At 41.1% G+C, this 20,544-nt stretch overlaps 1 protein-coding gene across 1 annotated transcript in view; it reads left to right on the forward strand.

Moving 5' to 3' along the window:
* The window catches only part of insc (INSC spindle orientation adaptor protein), a 273,444-nt gene that overhangs the window by 29,804 nt on the left and 223,096 nt on the right, over positions 1 to 20,544 (forward strand). Inside the window, exon 4 of the mRNA XM_078547877.1 lies at positions 15,178 to 15,291. Coding sequence (XP_078404003.1) covers positions 15,178 to 15,291 — 114 coding nt within the window. The remainder of the gene's footprint in view (positions 1 to 15,177; positions 15,292 to 20,544) is intronic.

The following is a 20,544-nucleotide window of genomic DNA, read 5'->3' on the forward strand; positions in this document are numbered from 1 at the left end:
GCATCTGTGGAGGGAGAAACAGAGCCAATGTATTGAGTCCATATGACCCTTCCTCAGAGCTCTGAAAAAGGGTCATACAGACTCGAAATGTTGGCTCTCTTTCTCTCTCCACAGATATTGCGAGACAGTGAATATAACTCCTCTACCTTTACCCTGTATTGTTCAATAAGAGATGTGTTGGTTACTTTTCTAGTTGGTGCAGCAAAACATCTTGAAAGTGTTAGAATATAAAGGGCCTAATTTTAACTTTGGGCAGACATTGGGCAGATGACTGGAGATGCAGCTGCACACCTGCCTGATGTCCTCTCTGATAGGCTAATGCCATGTTAATGGTTGGGACATGTTACAATGTGAATGGAAAGCTGCAAGGACTGAGCCAGGGCTCACTGGCAGCACACCGTTAGGGGAAGGGTGCAAATTTAGCTGGCTTCTATGAATCAAAAGTCATGTTAATGGGATAGAGACAACCAAAGAAGGCAGAGTATGGTCAGGATGCTCTATGCCTAGTTCTATGAGTATGTTAAAGTTGTGTAGGGGTCTAAAGTATATCGTCAAAGCCTCTCACCTGAAGAAGCCAGGTTCTTGGGTTGCCCTTGAGTAGGACCAGACAAAATCGTGGTGGGTGAATCAGTAGCAGGAATTGGGTGATAAGTTCAGCACCATAAATTGGAAGCACGATATGGCTCCATTCCCACCTGATGAAGGCCTTGAAAAGTAGCTCTATAATTAAAATTTGAATTGTTGTTACCTTAGAAAAGACTGAATATTTTGTGACATAAGAGCTTGTTTCAACGGAGTTTTAACGTTAATAGCATGAATTGGCAATTTGATGAGATAAATTTAAATGTTCTCTCTATTCAATAATCAGTTATGTTTATTTATGAATGCTAAATAAGAATAGGAATAAGAAGAACAAATAGAGCAATCAATATTGAATAATTTAGTATGTGATTTATCCCATTAATGGAGAGAAACCTAACTAAATACTGACAGGAGTTACTGCAGTGATGAATTCTACATTCTATCGCTAAACAAAGCAGCCTTTATATTAAAAATAGAGAATGTGACAGCTCATTAGAATTGGTTCAGTGATTAAAAAGGCTTCTGTAATCTTTTAGGAATGCAATTACTTTTTTAAGTGTCTTGCATTGACATGAACAAGATAAAGTAGAGAACAGGAATTATTAGAACAGCGATAGATCACTTCATCGCTATTTTTAAGAGCAGAATTTAAAGGGTAAAATCCATTTTTGAAGAGACTAACGTAATATATATCCAGTGTATAATCTGATTATTTCTGAAAACACAGAACTCCATCAGAAAATAAAATGATTCCTTGTTTAATTCAGCACATCTTTTTGCTGCTTTAATGGCATGATTTCTGTTACTAGGAGCGATATGGCTAGTGTTATCTATATGTGAATATTTTATACAGTGAGCAGGAAGTGCCTATACAATAGGTTTGCTATTTTCTTTTCTTTAGTGACATTTTAAGAGAGTCAACACTCATTAAAACTATTGTCCGAGTCCTAACACCTTATGACAGGAATTTCCTTATTCTTCATATTGCTGAGGATATCCAAGAAGAGAGACCATTTTGTATCAATTTCATACCTATTGCTGATAACAATGACAATTATTGTCATTTATTGTTATTAATCTACAATTAGATGATAGGAGATAAAAACAGAAAATGCTGGTAAAACTCAGCAGGGCTGGCAGTATCTGTGGAGAGAGAAACAGAGTTAATGTTATGAGTCCATTTAACTCTTCTTCAGAGCTAAAAAGAAGTAGAAATGTGATGTGGTGGATTTTATACTGTTTAAAAGGGGGTGGAACAGGCAGAGCAAGATAAAAGGTCTGGGATAGGTGACAACTAAGGAGAGATTGACAAAGATGTCATGGACAGAAGAGAAAGGGAGTATTAATGGTAGTGGTAAAGAGTAAAGAAGGTGCTGATAGAGGCATAAAGGTAAGATAGCAGAAGGTGTTAATAGCAGAACAAGGGCCAGTACTCTGTGAAAGCACAGTATAGAAACAAGTGACAGATGGCCTCGTGGTGGTGGTGGGGTTGGGGGGAGGGGGGGTCTAGAAGGATAAAAAAAATGAATTAATAAATAAACCAATAAAATAAATTTTCAAAAATAATTAACTAAAAATAACAAGGCTCTTCCAAAGTTACAGACTGGAACTGAGAACTGAATTCATGGCAACCATTTGTGGACAGTAGATCATACAAATAAAATCTTGATTTGGCGAATGTGATGTTTGATGTTTAGTGACATTTTTCATAGCCAACTCCCTATTGCATTTTCAAACTCTGAATATGGTAATGGGAATGCTTAAATTAAGAAATAAACATCATCCTTCTATTAAAGCACCAGCCTGGAGAATCTAGAGTCATTCTGCTTGGAACAGACAAAGCTAAGAGTAGATTGTATGATATGTTTAGATAGAGTAAATAAAGACAAATTATTTCCAATGGCTGAAGGGTCGACAACCAGAGGGCACAGATTTAGGTGACATGAGAGAAATGATTTTCAGGCAGTGAGTGGTTTCGAATGCACTGCCTGGTGGACCCAAATTCAATAGTAACCTTCAAGAGAGAATTTGGTAAATATTTGAAGGAGAAAAACATTGCAGAAATGTGGGAGAATGGGACTAACTGGAAAAGGCCAACACACACTCGATGGTTTCCTTATGAGCTGTACTATTTTATGATTCTATTCTATGATGGGTTAACTCCTGCAGGACACCAATGTTGAAAAGACTAGGACAGAAGATGAGGTAAATCAAGAAGTAATGGTATAGTGATACGAAGTTTGAGTTTTAACTGTTTATACAATCTGTTTAATGTATATGATTTTCCTTTAAACAAGCATCCGTTGAGATGTAGGACTCAATTACCAAGATGCCAAATTGTGTGGCTCTGAGGTAGATGCCATGCTTGACTGGCAGTTCTTTCCTTGAACTCTGTGGATATTTAATTGCTAAGGTTGAGGACTCAATCAAAATACAGTCAAAGCACAGTAAGACCCCATTAATTAGCTTATCAATGTGTGATGCTGTTGATTCCATTTTCACCCTGGCCTGGCAAAGTGTCAGTATGAGCTGAATTGATGTTTGCTTAGGGATTAATTCATGTAACAGAATTGGCAGTTATACTGGACCAGATCATTATTCTATGGGCTAACGAAAACGTTTCTCTTGGACATGGGAACAAGAATAGACAAAAAGTTCCATCTCCTGGTAAATGGCTGTGAAAAAACTGTTGACATTTCCATGTATGCACTGTTATCATGGAACTTCCAGTTGTATTTACATGTTCCCTCTTCACTCCTTGCCTCCCCACAACTTCCCTGAGCCAAACATCACTTCTCAGCTGAAAAGACAGGTAACAAGCTCCTCCATTATTATCAATGCAACTTTTAACCTGGTTGCTTGTAAGTGCATGCGTGCATCTAGGATCACTGCTCACTTTGTCCTCCTTCCTGTGGTAGATCTCCACTGCTGCAGTAAGGTAAAAGGTAAAAATAGCCAGGGTTGTCATTTGGAGAATTACCAGGCTAAACCTACAGCCTGAAATTTCCAACAACTTTTCAGCACAAGAATATTGCTGTGTCAATTTAATCCAGGGTAATTACACTGGCTGTACTGCAGCCATTAGTACACACAAATTTTTGATCATGTCTGCTACTTCCAAGATATGTCCATTGAAACATTTTGCCACTCATTTACTTAGCTTCGTGCCATATGGAAAAGACCAGTTTGCACAAGTGTCCTGCATTTACACTGATATTGTGCTGGCTTCGAATCATTTCCCCATGCGCAACAAGGCTTAAAGCCACCTGATACCAGCAAAACTGAGGTTTCCGGTTTCTGTTAGCTGATTTTTGATTAGATGATTTTTTTCAATGTTCCTTATTGAGCTCTGCACCATGCTTAACTAATGTCTTGCTAGTCTCTGTACACCTGAAATTGGTTGTACACATTTAGAAGGATTAAACAGCTGGAATAGCCTTCACAAAGAGAGTACTCCTGTTCTGCTTAATAATGGAAAAGGAAGAGCAGCAACTGAGGCAAGAGGCTCTGAGAGCCAAGCACCATGGCAGAAGACAACTGCCCACTCCCTATCACCTTATTCGTGGTGCTGCATTTACACTTATTTTACCCTGGGTTTTATTTTCTGCCATTGACAAATATGTTCTGCAGGAAATTTGGTGTAAGTATACGCATGTAGTGTGGTAAATGTGGTTACTGAACTGCAGGCATAAGCTGCCCACTTGGGACAATGATGTTGTGGCAATAAGTACCTGCTTCAAAGAAATGGAAGATGAGGAACTTTCTATTCCTAAGTACAAAGTATTCAGGAAAGATAAGGAAGAAAACAGGAGTGTGGGTGGCAGTATTGATCAAAGAAACTATTATAGTACTGGAGAGCAATGATATAGTTGAGGGGGTCAAAGAGAGAATCTATTTGGTTAGAATTAAAGAGCAATAGACTTGCCATTATGCTACTAGGTGCACACTAAAGGCCACCAATAGTGGGAAGGAGATAGAAGAACAAGCAAATTACAGAAAAATGCAAGAACCACAAAGTAGTGTTAATGTGGGACTTCAATTATCCTGATATAGAGTGGGCTAGTAACTGTGTACAGCACACCCTTTCAAGGGCCCTCACATCCTTCCTAAAGTGTGATGACCAGAGCTGGACACAATATTCTAGTTTTGACAAGCCAGAGTTACTTCCCTGCTTTTTTACTTGATACCTCTATTTATGAAGCCCAAGATCTCATATGCTTTGCTAATAGCTCCCTTAATGTGTCCTGCCACCTTCAATGATGTATGCAGGTCTCTACACTCTTTACAACTGTGCCATTGGCCATTGGCACGCGCCCAGCTCGTCTGGCCGTGAAATAGCGCGAGATGACGTCGGGCGAATGTCTCGACGTACTCGCGCGATATCGAGCGCGGCGGACGCACGTGGCAGTCAGAAGCACGCCCGCTGACAATTAAGTGGGAAATTAAGCCCCTTAAAGAGGTAACTGAAAGCGATTTTTCATGGTCCACCCACTTTTATTGTTGGCAGACGGGCCATTTTTGCTCAAACCTCAATCCAGGGCGGGATGAAATCTCCATGGGGACATAAAATAAAAAGAGATATCTGGGGACTGGTTTTTTAGAGGTATGCTTTCAGGCACTTGATTGTGCTGCATAGACATATTTTGCAGCATTTTTGCTGTTTTGTTTACTCTGTGGAGGGCTGCAGCTCCCTGGGGCAGTTGTCTGCCTTCAGCGAGATCACTGGAAGTGCTCACCCGCACCCATGGTGATGCCCGTGCCCACCCTCTTCCTGCCCCCACCGGTAGTGATGTGCCTCTCTTAGGGTGCATTCCACGCTGGCTGGCTGTTAATTGGGCAGCCAGTGTGAAATTGCGGTCAGGGCCCGATCGTGGCCAGGGGCCTGTTTCCCATCATCTCCCGAGCCCACCGATCGTGTGCACCCGACGAGTGAAAAATCCAGGCCATTATGTTTATATTGCCTCTCTCTATCCCTACTGCCAAAATGCATCACCTGACACTGCTCTGGGTTAAATTTCATCTGCCCCTTGTCTACCCAAGTGCAAAGTGGGGGAAGAATTCCTAAAATGTACAGAAAAGAACTTTCTTGATCAGTGTGGATCCAGCCTGGAAAAAAAGAAAGTAGTGCTGGATTTAGTTCTGGGAAATGAAATGGGACAAGTAGAGTAAGTGGGACAAATAGACTATATTTCAACGATAGAGATTTACCAGAATGAGTCCTGGAATGGCGGATTCTAGCTACAAGGTTAGGCTGGAAAAGCTGGGGTTGTTCTCCTTGGAACAATGGAGATTGCAGAGAGGTTTGATAGAGGTGTACAAGATTATGAAAGCTTTGGATAAGGAAATACTGTCCCCGTTAGCTTATGTTGCAAGGACTAATGGATACAGATTTAAGGCTTTGAGCAAGAAATGCAGAAAGGTTTGTAAGGAAGAACTTTTTTTACATAACGAGTGGTAATGACCCAGAACTCGCTCTCTACAAGTATGGCAGAAGCAGAGGCAATCAAACATTTCAAAGGAAATTGAATAGGCACATGAAGGAAATAAACATGCACGGTGACAGGGATGGAGCGGGGGAATGGGACTGACCAGGTTGCTCCACAGAGAGCTGGAATAGACCTGATGGGCCGAATGGCTTCCTGTGCTGTAAATGACTCTATGGGCAGAATTTTCTGCCTGTCGGGCGGGCGGGCCCAACCCAATATCCGGCAGGCGGGGAGACGATCCCTGCCGGAGAAGCGGGTCCTGCCGCCATTTTACGTGGGCGGGCCTTAACGCGACGTCCGGCGGGAAGCGCTATGCGCTTCCTGTGCAGGCGGGGGTGATTCCCCAAAAGCGAGAGCGCGCACGAAAGAACGCACATCTCCCTGAGGCTAAGTGCTGCCCCAGGGAGATCGCTTACACTTTTAAAAATATTAAAAATAGGAAAAAAATTCCCTAACATGTCCCCCTCATGTGACAATGTGACATGAGATGGGACATTTTCATAATTAACATAATAACTTTATTAAAAATTTTAAAACCCTGCATGAAACCTCATCCCACCCGTGGATGAGATTTCATGTTTTATCTGTTTGCCCGCCGGGGCTCCTGGCCTGCCCGCAAACCTTAAGGTTGGATGGGCAGGTACACTAAGTACTTTAGTTGATGTGTCAATGGCCTCAATTGGCCATTGACAGGTCGGTGGGCACGCAGCTGATTTTGCTGCGGGCCCGCCTTCCTGAAAATTTAAATGGATTGGGATGACGTCGGGGGTTCTGCCCAACATCATTCCGCATCATTTTACGTGTCGGTGAGCGGGCCCCGCCCCCTGCTCGCTGACAGCAAAATTCTGCCCTATGACAACTTCCCGTTCTAATAAGTGGTCATGGACTTGAAACATTAGCCCTGTTTCTGTCTCCTCAGATGCTGCCAGACCTCCTGACTATTTCCAGCATTTTCTGCGTTTGCTTTAGATTTCCAGCATCCTAAATATTTTGCTTTTGTCCTGTTGGTTCAGATGAAAAAGACAAAATAATATAATTCTTGTCAACAAGAGTCTCAGTTAACCATAACCATGAATAGCAGATGGCATTTAAGAAGTTAAAAAAAAACATGCATCTCCTTCAGTTAGTCACTTCTAAAAGAAATTCTCTTTCATTCATTTGCAGGTCTATATTCATCTGTAGGAATTATTGAACTTTTGACACCTGCAGCAGCTTAATCTCTTCAGGGCTAAGGATTCATTTATTTCCTCAGAAAACTAATATATTGTGTAGATAACTTGAAGTCTGTCGTACTATGTGCATTCCCAACTGTTGGGATGGGAATAGCAAGATTCAACGAACAGTGATTTATCCGAAAATGAATTAGTTTGTGCTAGTATTTAGCTGTTATGAAGTTGTGAAGAATTTATCCCCTTTTATAATTGTTCTTAATTTTAACTTTAATAGTTTTTCTTCCTTGTTTTGTGTAGTTATACATTGAGCTAATTAATCTAGCTCTTTTTAATGTTTAGGTAAATACATATGCTTAGTTTTATGGTCACTTTATGCTTTCCTGGTTTAGAATTGCTAATATTGTCAAGGTACAAATTTTCTCAGAACAGAGTTCTACAAAATGTAGAGTGATAGACAACATTCGCAGAAGCTCAGTAAAATGCCCCTCAGGGTTATTTGTGATGTTACCCCCTCGGAATTGCTCCACCATTAGTACATAGACAGGTTTTCTGGCTTTTATTTCTTGCATTTATTGAGCTATATTTTGAGAATTAGGCTATCTAGGAATTGTTACAAAGTTGTCCCTATCTATTACGTGTATTTAAAGATGAGGGCACAGACTGATTGGAACATTGTATTCATTGAATCTCCTGCAGACCAGTTTGATTTGTGTTATGGAGCAGAAGAAAGTGTAGGACTTGATGCTCGGAGTCAAAAACAGGCTAAGATGTTCAGCAGCAGGACAGACCTGTCTGTCCCTGAAGAGAATGACAAGTCGGACTTCATTATATTACATTTGTGCATTCATGTATATATAAAGCTCCATGTTTTCCCTTGTAAATTTTGTTGCCTTGGTGACTGCAGGATTTTGGTTGACTACTTATTCTAAATATCATCCTCAGAACTAGAAATGTAGCTTTGCAATACAGAATGTGTAACGGATAATCCTGTGATCCCAGTGGAAAGCTGTATAGTTCACATAGGCCCGGATTTTATGGCCCCTCCTGTCCAGCAGGATAACATGGTCCTGCTGAACTGAATGAAGATTTGTGGCTCACCACATCCACTGGGGTGGGGAGACACAGTGTAGTGAGGCTGTAAAATCCTGGTTATAGACTTAGTGCCTCACCTCCAACCTATATATATATATATTTTGTATTCCTTCAGGCTTCGCTGGCTGGGCCAGCATTTATTGCCCATCCCTAGTTGCCCCTTGAGAAGGTGGGTGGTGAGCTGCCTTCTTGAACCACTGCAGTCCATATGGTGTAGGTATACCCTCAGTGCTGTTAGAAGGGATTCCAGGATTTTGACCCAGTGACAGTGCAGGAACAGCAATATATTTCCAAGCCAGGATGGTGAGTGGCTTGGAGGATTGCCTGTTGGGAGTGCAGGGTTATAGAACTGTCCCAATCGCATCAGTTTTATGTCAGTTGTTACTATTCTTGCTGTTGAGTTCTAGGCTCAGGCCCCATTCCAGAACTTGTCAGTGGACAAACTCCAGTTCAGCACCAAGGAAGTGTTATATTAATGCAGATGTTTCAGGCGAGCTTTTAAATGAATGTCCTACCTGTCTATTCAGGTAGCTACAAAACTTTTAATCACATTAATGAAACATTTCTTTTGATGTCTGACTGACATTCCTTTCTCAGCATACAAAAAATGATGAATGGTTCATTGATCCAATTGCTGTTTATGGCGTCACAAAATGGCTGCCACATTTGATTACATATTAACAGTCACTGTACTTTAAAGTACTGTGTACTATGGTAGCAAGCCAAATACTTTGCTCTGGGCATGTCAGAAGACTAATGGAGTAAATTTAGTGTTGTCTACTATCAGGGATGGGGCTCACATGCCCAATGAACACTGGAAAATCAATTGAAATCACTGAACTGTCGGTGCACAAGTGAAATCTCAATATGTGCCAGACGTAAACGTGTCTCTGGCAGCTGTGTGAAATCATGCAAAATTCACCTGTTCTTATCAAGGGCTGTAGACCTGAAATATTGGGCAGAATTTTCCCCCCATTGGGGGGGAAGTTCAGGAGTGGGCACGCCTCTGATTGGCACCCCTGATTGGGGGCATGCCGCCATTTTACTTGGGCGGGCCAATTGAGGCCCACTCAGCGTGACGTCCGCAAGGAAATGCTATGCACTCCCTGTGCGAGCGGGGAGGATTCCCTGAGCCGAGAGTGCGCTCTTTCACGCATGCGTGCGAAAGAGCGCACTCATCTCCCTGAGGCTAATTGCTGCCTCAGGGAGATTGGCTCCACAATAAAAGATCTTAAAAACAGAAAAAACAAATTTCCCTGACATGTCCCCTCATGTGATACTGTCACATGAGTTGGGACATGTCCATCACTTTTAAATACACTTTTATTACATTTTTAAAAACCTACATGAAACCTCATCCCGCCCGTGGACGGGGTTTCATGCTTTTTCTCAAGCCCGCCAGGGCTCCCGGCCTGCCCCCCTCAACCTTAAGGTTGGGCGGGCAGGTCCACTAATTATTTTAATTACTTTGTCAATGGCCTCAATAGGCCATTGACAGGTCGGTGGGCGTGCAGCTGATTCGGCTGAGCCCCCGCCGGTCTGAAAATTGAAATGAGGCGGGGTGACATCGGGAGTTCCGCTCGACATCATCCCGCATCATTTTACGCGTCGGCAAGCAGACCGCACCCCGCCCCCCCCCCGCTTGCCAGCAGGGAAACCCTGGCCATCAACTCTGTTTTTCTCTCTCCACAGCTCCTGCCAGACCTGCTGAGTATTTCCAGCATTTTTTGTTTTTTTTCAGCTTTCCAGGATGTGCAGTATTTTAATTCTGTAGTGCATATTGAGCCTCAAAGCCACTGAACCAGGAACAGGACTCCATTTTCTTTTTCCCAGGGATTTATAACATAATCCTTTTGGGGTAATTTTCCAAGTACATGCCTGCAGAGGGATACCCCTTCCACCTGCAGTGCATATCAATAAATCACAGCCACTGTAATCATGAATGTCCATCTGTTTTATAAAAGGAAAGAACTAAGGGTTGAATTGATTAATATGTTGTTAAGAATCAGTGGTTAAATTGTTTATTTTGCTTCTACAGGAATAGATAAGAATCTATTAAACTATTTTTTGTAGATCAGACTACACAGATTGTCAAAAGAAACTGATTCCGATCTGCCAGTTCAAATGGAATGTGTTATTCAGTGACAGCAAGTGAGGGGACGGTGTCGCATGACATATAATGTTGCTGCCTTTTCAGATGCCCTCTGGAAATGGTTTTGGGTTTCATTTCCTGATAGTGTTAGTCATTTGAAGTTTTTAATGTATTTAGAGTAATTTCTTTTTGTTAAACGCAATCTTTTACTATGAAACAGAATGCAAGATGCAGTATATTGGTCAAAATGGATTAAAAATAATTGTCAATTCCATAAAGAATCTGTGCGCAGGGAAATTTAGAGGTACTGTTTTAACTAAGGTGTATACTTATGAGAACTCTCCTTTGTAAAAATATTGTATCTTCTCTTCTGTTTCACTAATGGCTTCAATATTTTATGACGACCTTCGACCCAGAAGCAGTACAGTAAAGAAAATGTTTAATTTCTTTAAAATGTCTGAAATCTGTAATTGTTTTTAAGAATGATCCAAAAGCACTTTAAGGAGTTAGCATCAATTGTAAAGGGATCAGCTGTACCTTTCTTGGATAATAAATACTGGTCCATGTGACCTGGTGATCCTAGTCCTGGAAGCAGTACCAACAGGAATGAGGTTAAGAAAGAAAACCTGTAGCTGCAGGCATAAAGAAGAGCAACAAGCAAAGGAGCTGGAGGGTGAAGTTGATCAGCGCATAGATGTAGGTAAAAAAAGAAAGAAGATAGAGTCAGAAAGAGGAACACATAATTCTTGTGAGGAGAATAAAGCAGTCTCAGGAAGAGGTCAGTTTTTCCTGTTTGTCAGAAATAGAGACAGGAGCTCTTGAAGTACTATGCAAGCTGGCTAAAAAGGTTAAAAACCTGGAAGGCTGTTTTAATTGCTCAGTGACAATAAAGAGCTTTTTCCCAAAAGTGAACAGTAAACTGGGGTGTTGTTGGCTGGTCAGTTGAAAAGGAACTCTGGATAGCTTCACTACCAAGACTGTCATGACCCGAGGGAGAGAAAATTTGTAGAAGTGTGCTTACTGATGATAATCTTTCCCGTGAAACTCGAAGGTGAAAGCTGTTGTCGGATAGGACTCCTGACCTATTCTGTGTGAATAAAGAACATCATCTTGTAGAACACTGTCGCTACATAGTGCCACATTTGTGCAGGGAAATGATGCGAATGTTTGTGGTTGCATAAGATGCATCTTTGTGGTATTGACTATTTAAAGTTAAATTTTCCCTTTTATTTGAAGTGTCATTTGCCTGTTAATTCATGGTTATTTTGCATTGGTCCTGATTTGTGTTAAAGTAAAAGCTGCAAAAAATGAAATCTTGGTGGTAATTTCTTCATTTGGGGGCTCAGTCAGTAAATTTGGTTATTTTGGTTTAGGGTTTCCCCACAGGGATCGTAACAATATTAAAGATTGGCCAAGCAATGTGCTTACAAATGCATTCTACCATTAGCAAATATTTTCCCTTCTCATACTGCGAACATGATCTGTATGAAATATTGAACAAATGTTCTATTTTTTTTCCCACTCATTTGGCATCTCTACCTTTTACAGGTTGGATTTGCATATTTTCAGGTTCTAGTTATTTCTAGTATATAGTTCATACCTGAGCTGAGGCCAAAAGGTTTTAGTGAACCAGACAGACCAAATTCAATAGATAAAGACTTTTTGTTTTTGACATTTGAGTAATCAATTTATAAGGCATAATAAAAATCCATCAATGCTTTAACTTCAGTGTGACAAGCATGTATCCTGCCACTTTGATTTATAGTCTTCTAGCAGCCAGTCAGAGTGCATTAATTCTTCATATAATGCGGCTAGGTTTTGGATAAAGGCAAGTGTTTCTTGGGATAATCAGATAGATGGCTCAGCACCATATCCAAGTTTTTATGCGATATTTTTAGTGTAATGTAATTTTTGAGTTGTATAATAAATAAACATACTCACCTATGTTCCTGTAATAACTCACCTCGTAAAATCATGGGGTGAGGTACATGCCCGTCTCACAAGCGGAAGCTGTAAAACTTATCTCAAAGAGAAGCGTTGACCATTCTGCTTATGGTAATTGTTGTGTGAAGTTACAGTTAAGTGTTAGGGCATTTGTATGAAATTCCTTTGATCTGTCTCCCTCCATATTAATTCTTCTTTCCAAACTCTTGGAAACTCCTTCAACCTCCCGATCTCCAGTGGTCTCTTTACTTCTACGTTCTTGAGAACTGACAAGGCATCTTCCACCACTTACTTGGAGCCATCCGTTGCTCAGACCTCTGGCTGGACCACATCAACTTTGGCTGCACTCTCCTCTTCCAAACCTGCCCACTACTCTTGGGTTGTCCTGAAGAATAGCAATTACTCCAACTTCTTTACTCCATAACTAACTTTCTTCCTTGAACTCCTCTTCCCTGCTGCCTCTGCTTGTACCTCTAACAACTAGTGCAGCACTCCACATTTCATGCTGATGATTTTGGGTGGGGTTACTTTGCTTTTGGAATGAAATTCATTTCTTTGCCCTACAGCCTTTGAGAAGGCTCACAGAATTTTTTGAATCCCCATAACCTTTATTTGATAAATTTTGAACAACCGCCCAATGTAGTAAGAACTATATGCTCGACACTTTCAGCAAACCCTGTGTAAGGCTAGGGCATACTTAAATGAGATCTAAGCTCACAAACAGCGATATGAGGAGAAAAGAGTTTAATGAGTCGCAATGGAATTAAGTGACATGATGGTATAGTATGCTATCTTTTCACTGCTTGGTTTGAAGTTAGTCTAAACTGATGGGTTGAAGACCTTCCCTCAGTTGCATCTGTAATCATGGCTGGAATCCTTCGTGGAGGCAGTGGTCCACCACCTCCCCCCCTCCGCCACCGCTACGTGGCCAGGATACCCCGACCTGAGCTTACAGCCAGCTGCCTGTTAACTGGCTCGGTGAAATGTCTACCCCAATCTGGGAGGAACTCAGATGGCCAGCAGCTCTCCAGTCCCAGCAATGCCACTGTGAGTGGTGGCCACAAGTGGAGTTGTAGCCAGCCTCCCATGAGGATCGTCTCTGTAGTAAGGCAACCAAAGCGAGTGGGGCAGTTTCACCAGGGCCAATCGGTGGGAGGGGGGGGATGGTGGAGTGGCGGAATAAGCAGGGGCAGTGAATTTCGTTGGAGGGTGTAGTAATTATGGTTTTATTTAGTGTGTAATGTGCCTTTAAGAGTAATACTTGTTGGGCAAAATCACATGATCTGTAGGAACCAATAGGAGAGTAGCGTGGGCTACCTCAGCAGTCAGTGTAGAGATAGAGTTGGAGTTGAAAGCACACGTGTAGTTGCTGCTGAGTATGTTGTAAATAAACTTAATGGGCAGGAGTTTCAGTTCGGCGTGTGGACGTGCGCCCAACATGCACGAGTGTGAAATAGCACACAATGATGTTGGGTGAACGTCCCAACGTCATTGCGCATTTGCATGATATTTCGGTTGGCGGGCACCATACACACCCTGCATTGCTCATGTGGTCTGAGCATACTCTGCCCACTGGTAAAATACCTGACTTTAAATACCAGTCCATCTCACATGAAATAGATAGTAGTGTTGAAGCTGCTATTGGTTTTAGCAGCCTTGGGTTATCCAAAGTGTGTGGATGTTAGCTGAGGCTAGCAATGGACTTGATTGTGATAACCTTACCAGACAAACAACTTATCATTAGTATTATCATTTCGACTGCTTACACGAAATACCAAAGGATGCTAGTATCAGTGGAAATGTATCTGGTGTAGGAACAAATAGGGACAAAACAACTCCACAATTTTTGTGTCTATAAACTTTTTACAATGTGAACATATGAGTATTTTATCAAATACTGGAGACATTTTAGCAGCTAGTTTAAAATTAACCTGACATGAATATTGAAGTAAAGGACATTTGCATTGTTTTATCATTTGATAGGATGGATATAAGTTAGATAACATTGTGCATATTCTCTTTGTGAAGATTCAAATACAACCTAGCTTTCATCAAAAATGGACACCAATATGTGACATTTGAAAATGAACTTCAATGAACAAGATAATTCCTTAGAAGGCAGATAAAACAGCAATGTGGCTGGTGTCCTTCAGTCTGACAACCGTTATCAGGATTGGCTGGAAGTGAAAGTGAATTCCCAACTGGTCTTGTGTATTTCCGTTTTGAAGCATTGTCTGGTCATCCTTTTGGAGTTATTTTCATTCAAATGATTACTTTGGGATATGATTCAAGTTTATTTCATTTCATATTATTTGCATGGTGTCCTGAATGTCACAGATTTATGCAACATATACATTTAGCATTTTCATCACAACTTTCGAGGTCAAATTATGGACATCATTTTTTAAAGTGGAAAATTTGGCACTGTTCTCTCTCAGGCTCTTTCTCTTTCCCTATCTCCGCCTGTTATTATGAATTTGTTCAAGAGTTAAATAAAGCTCTTGCTTGTTTGTTTTAATGAATTTGAATTTTGATCTTCTTTGTCACATTATTGCATAACAGTATTGTGAAAATATTCATATGAAAACAGCCAACTTCAAAATCATTTGTAATGTTACCAAGTATTTGTTTCCTTGCAGGAAATCAGTGTCATTTTGCTCAGCATGGTCTTTTGCAGATGTTAACACAGTACTTAAACAGATCAAATGTTCTCTACATTTGATATCTGTGTGAAGCTAGAAGTCATGCATTGATATCACACCATTAAATTCAGAGGTGATATTTATACATGCATTGCCTTGTTTTACAGGACCTGGTGAGGCAACTAGATTCAGCAACCAACATATACAACATTGAGACAGCCGTCAGTAGCCTTATTGGCCTGACACAGGAAGGTGCCCACTTATGCCACATCATAGCCAAGGTAAGGAGGAATACTTCTCAATCCATTCATTTTCAGTGGATACATAACAAAATTACTTGCTCCAATAGGGATGAATTTTTCCAGATCCACAGAGGCGACTTTGGAGGCCAAAAATATGATCGACTCTTCTTGGGTTGGCTCCACAACATGTTCCTACCTCCGGGCGCCTTTCCTGGAGATGGGTTCCCAGCAGTGATAGCTACCTGCCCAGCAGTAGTGAGTAGTCAGTTAGGGCACTTAATGGGGAAATTAACCCCATTGTTTCTCAATTTTTCTGATGGCACACACAGGTGGTTGATGCACTATTTTGCAACTTAGCTCTGGTCCTGCCTCCATGGGCCCAGGAAAATTCAGCCCAATGCGCGACCTTTTGTTAAGTTGCTATTATTAAACCACAGTGCTCAGCTCTCCCCAAGCAGAAGGCATGCCATGGCAGCCAGTCCATGGAGACTGATGTCTCCGCTCCAGTCACTTTTGCTGCAATGACAGCTGCTCCCCTCTTTCTGAAGGCTCCTCCATGGCACCGCTGATACTCCTGCTGCTGGCCTCTCAGCAGCGCCCACACGGCAAGGGTAGTTGATGTCCTTAACTGGATGGGGCTCCTAGAGGCAACTTCTTAATTGGCTGCCTCTGAGTAGACTACATCCAATAGCTGCCACAGCAATTTCTGGGTTTCTGACCCGGAATTGAGGCCGATGTCGAGATCACAGCCCAAACAGGAAAATTCAGCCTGTTTAGTTTGTTATAATGAAATATACCAAATTAGCTCTATGTTTGATCAAATATGGTCCTTAAACAACTGGGACAAAACCCCAAAGAACCAAGTCAGGCCTTTTAAACAGCCCATTGCAACACTTGGCAGCTCCTGTGATCTCCTCCGATCTACATCTGGGCATGGCGGACTCAAATGATTCCCGCATCCACACAACTACTCCCTCCCACCCCCGCCCCCACTACCCCCCTGGAATGAAAATTGGGCCTGAAAGAGCACTTTCTCTCAAGGCAGATTTAGTGAGCTCGGAAATTTGCTGACTCATTCTACCAGCTTTGGGAGCGAAAATCAGGCCCTAAGTGAGGTCAGAAGAAAAGTGCTGCCTGCAGGACATGGGAAACTCTCAGCAACATTTCTCTCATACATGAGCAGAAATCAAAAAGATCACACGTGTAACACAAAGTTTTGAGCCTGAAGCCCAACTGAAGAATCCAAATGTTGGGAATGGATCGGAAAGCAAGCCTCCAGCGCTAAGAAATGGAGATCATTAGGTGTACGTGTGAAGTGGGAGTTGGATGGATTTGTAACATAGGGTGCATAAGTTTAGTGATTTTTTTCAGCATTCTTTAATTTTTTATTATTATGTAATAATTTTTATTTTTGGGGGTGCATTTTGGGCTGCTTGGGGAAACCAGGATGGGCAGTCATAGAAGCCTTTTTTTAAGGAATTTGGTTGTGTGCTTTTTGGTTGTTCATTCGTTGTTTTTCTTTTAATGAATGGAATCTTTTAAAGCAATAGTCTTTTTAGATGGTCACTTTATAGAGAATGTGAAATTTGAGCCAATCATCAAGTTTTACAATCTAGACACACATCTAATATTTCTTCTTCCCAATAGTCACTTCTTCAAGTGCTATGGACATAACACCTAAGATGGGAGAGATGGTGGTGTCACTGGAATAGTAATCCAGAGGCCAAGGCTAGTGTTCTGGGGACATGGGTTCAGATCCCACTCTGGCAGCTGGTAGAATTTAAATTCAGTTAATTAAATCTAGAATATAAAGCTAGTGTCAGTAATGGTAACCCTGAAACCATTGTCAATTGCCGTAAAATCACATCTGGTTCACTAATGTCCTTTAGGGAAGGAAATCTGCCATTTTCACCTGGTCTGGTCTACATGTGACTCCAGACCCACAGCAATGTGGTTGACTCTGAAATGGTCTAGCAAACCACTCAGTTCAAGATAAATTAGGGGTGGGCAACAAATGCTGGCCTTGCCAGCAACACCCACATCCCATGAAAGAATAAAAAAAAACTGACAACCACAAATCTTTTGATCATTTAAAGGCTTGTAGTTTTACTTGTTCATTTAATGAAGCTTACGGAAATTACAATAGAACTACTTTATAAATTAGCAATCTTCTTGCATTGCTTCCTCTCACCAAGTCACCGTCATCTACATAATTATCGAGCCCGATTTTAACTCTGTGTAAATGAATAGGTTTTGAGTTAAAATTTCGCCCAGAATGTGTCAGCCGTGGCAGAGTGATAGCATTTTCACCTCTAAATTTAAAAGTTTTGAATTCATGTCCCACTGCAAAGATTTGAGCACATTATCTCGATTGACATTCCAATGCAAGGTTAAGCAAATGCTACACTATCAGAAGTGTTGCCTTGTTGATGAGATGTTAAAAAGATGCCCTTTTTGCCTCTTAGATGGATGTAAAATATCCCATGGAATTGTTCAGAGAACAGCAGAGGAGTTTTCCTGACATTCTTGCCATCGGCTAACTCTCAACCAACATCTAAAATAATATTATTCCATTGTTGATGCAATGCACAAATTGACTGCTTTGTTTCCTACATTGCAACAGTGACTGCACTTTACAAAAGTACTTTGTTGGTCGAGAGTTAACCACTTTGGAATGTCCTGAAGCTGTGAAAGACACAAATGTTTGTCTTGTTTTCTATAATGGATCCTCTTCCACAAGGAGCCTCACGCAGAAAAGGAGCATTCAACACCTTTAATTAAATTAAAATCACAACAAAGGACTTTGTACCATTTGTTCATTGTCAGCCAACCTAGGTACCCTTTAATTGAGAGGTAAAGCATGCAAGAAGGTGGTGGTCTCATTAGTATAGCCTGCAGTTTGCTAGCCTCTTGAACCTGTTACATAATCCAGCATAAAGCTCCTATAAAACGGAAAAGATTGAGCTATCAGCAGACACTACAGGATACATAGACAGGTTCAGCAGGTAAAAGTTTCCTGATTGCTATGACTAAAGTGATCTCCTTATGCATCATAATTCATTCTCTGATATTGTAGATATGTGTTAATTGAGTTTTATTTCCAGTATTGGAACAGAAGGATACATGAGATGTTTGTTATGACAGATGTACTCAGATATCCAGCATCAGTTTAGTTCATTGGTATTTTTGTAATTGAGGCATCTGGCCTCCCAGATATTGTATCATTTTCAGTCTGCAATTGCTCACAAAAAAGGATGGTTAGGTGCAGCCTTGCTTTTTGATGACTGTTAGAGATGTTCAATATTGATTGCAGTAACCTCATTTTCAACCAGGCCTGACCCCACACTGAGATGTTAGTGATGCTGGAATGTAGACATGAGATTGAAGGAAATTGTATCAATGTACCCTGATGCTTACAAATGCATACAATAAAGTAAGACATTTGGACTGTTTGGCTCCATTTGTTGTGCTCTCAGAATGCTTCTATGCTGAATGTAATTGCTATAATTCATGATTTCAAATGAACAGGTTTTAGTTTTCCATGTGCAGCTTTTTCCTTGTCTTAAAGCAGGCATCTTATTTCAAAGCATATACACAGCATGTAAAAATTGAGTAGATATTATTTAACTATCTGTGTGAGTTTGTCTTTTATACACATTCATGGTCATGGTGACACCATTTTATATCAGTAGAAAATGTCTTGCGTGATATACAGGTACAGCCCATGTATCTACCAACATTGAATGCAAAGCTTTGCAGTCTTTCTCTTTCACTGAAGTTGAAACCTGGCTAGACATTGCACACTTAGTACAGCTTCTAGGCTTTTGTCCATTTGTTGTGAGCAGAACTTTAACTTTATCAGGCTGAATGCTGAGAACCTTGGTTTGCCCAGCGAGGTGCGCCATGCAGGCCCATCCCTACTCTCAATCCAGAACGGGATTGTAGTAATTGAGGGTTTATTTAGTGTGTAATGTACCTTTAAGAATAATACTTGTTATGGAAGATCACATAACCTGTGGTAACCAATAGGAGAGTAGCGCGGGCTACTTCAGCAGTATCAAGATAGAGTTGGAGTTGAAAGCAGATGTATAGTTGCTGTTGAGTATATTTTAAATAAACTTAAAGTTTCCACCCAAGAAGTGTCTGCAGATCAACTCTATGATTAATAGTACAACTTGGCCACCCTACAACAAACTGGTGATGAGGATAAAAGAGGACTGAAGAGAAGAAACCAAGTTAGAAAGAAATTGGCACCTCGCCCAGTGATTGTACGTAGCAAGCTCCGTTAGAATTGAAGAAGTTATCCCTTCTCAAAATGCCACAATTTGGGAGAATTAATCCTTTTGAGCCAGCCACAGACAATTGGCCTTAACACATAGAATGCCTCACGTTCTTTTTTCAAGCGAGCGAGATTATGGGGCACGAGACAAGGCGAGCGATCCTTTTGAGCACTTGTGGGAGCAAACCTATGTCTGATTCGAATTTTGATTGCACCCAGTGCCCCAGATTCGAAGAATTTCTATGAATTGGTGGACGTCGTGAAAAGTCACTTTCAAACCAGGTCCTCAGACATGATGCAGAGGTTCAGGATTAATTCACGAAATAGAGCCTCACGTGAGACAATTGCATGTTAAGTGGCAAACCTGAAGCAGCTAATGGAATATTGTGAGTTCGGTACAACTCTGAACGACATGCTCAGACATTGTTTAGTGTGTGGTGTGAAAGAGGACACTATTCAGAAAAGATTATTGTCCGAAGTGAACCTGGATTTCAAGAAGGGGCTAGAGATAGTGCTGGCCATGGAAAGCGCAGTAAGAGATTCAAAATCAATACAGGGTATGCAAAATGGTGCCATCCTCCACATCGGGCGGGAAACCTCAGCCGAAAGAGACGCGAGAAAATGAGACTCTGCCGAGAAGTGGGAAACAGCACCCGCTAACTGAAGAATAAAGAAAAATAACTTAGCAGTGAAATCAAAGAATACTTTTAATAGAGGTGGAAACAATCAGCCTTGTCGCGATTGGCAGTTTAAGAAAATTGAATGCTACTATTGTCATAGAAATGGACATATGATGAGGCAATGCAAGGAAAGATTCAAGCGGGCTTGTAAACAAAAGAAGAAGCCCAATGAAATCTACAATGTAGACGAGACTGAAACAACAAATTCAGACATTTCAAAAACAAAAATACCTGGAAAAACTCAGCAAGTCTGGCAGCATCTGCGGAGAGGAATACAGTTAACGTTTCGAGTCCGAATGACTCTTCATTTTTAAAAAAAAATTCAGACATTTA

This window comes from Cetorhinus maximus, chromosome 9, assembly GCF_964194155.1.
Source record: "Cetorhinus maximus chromosome 9, sCetMax3.hap1.1, whole genome shotgun sequence".
Lineage (NCBI taxonomy): Eukaryota > Metazoa > Chordata > Chondrichthyes > Lamniformes > Cetorhinidae > Cetorhinus > Cetorhinus maximus.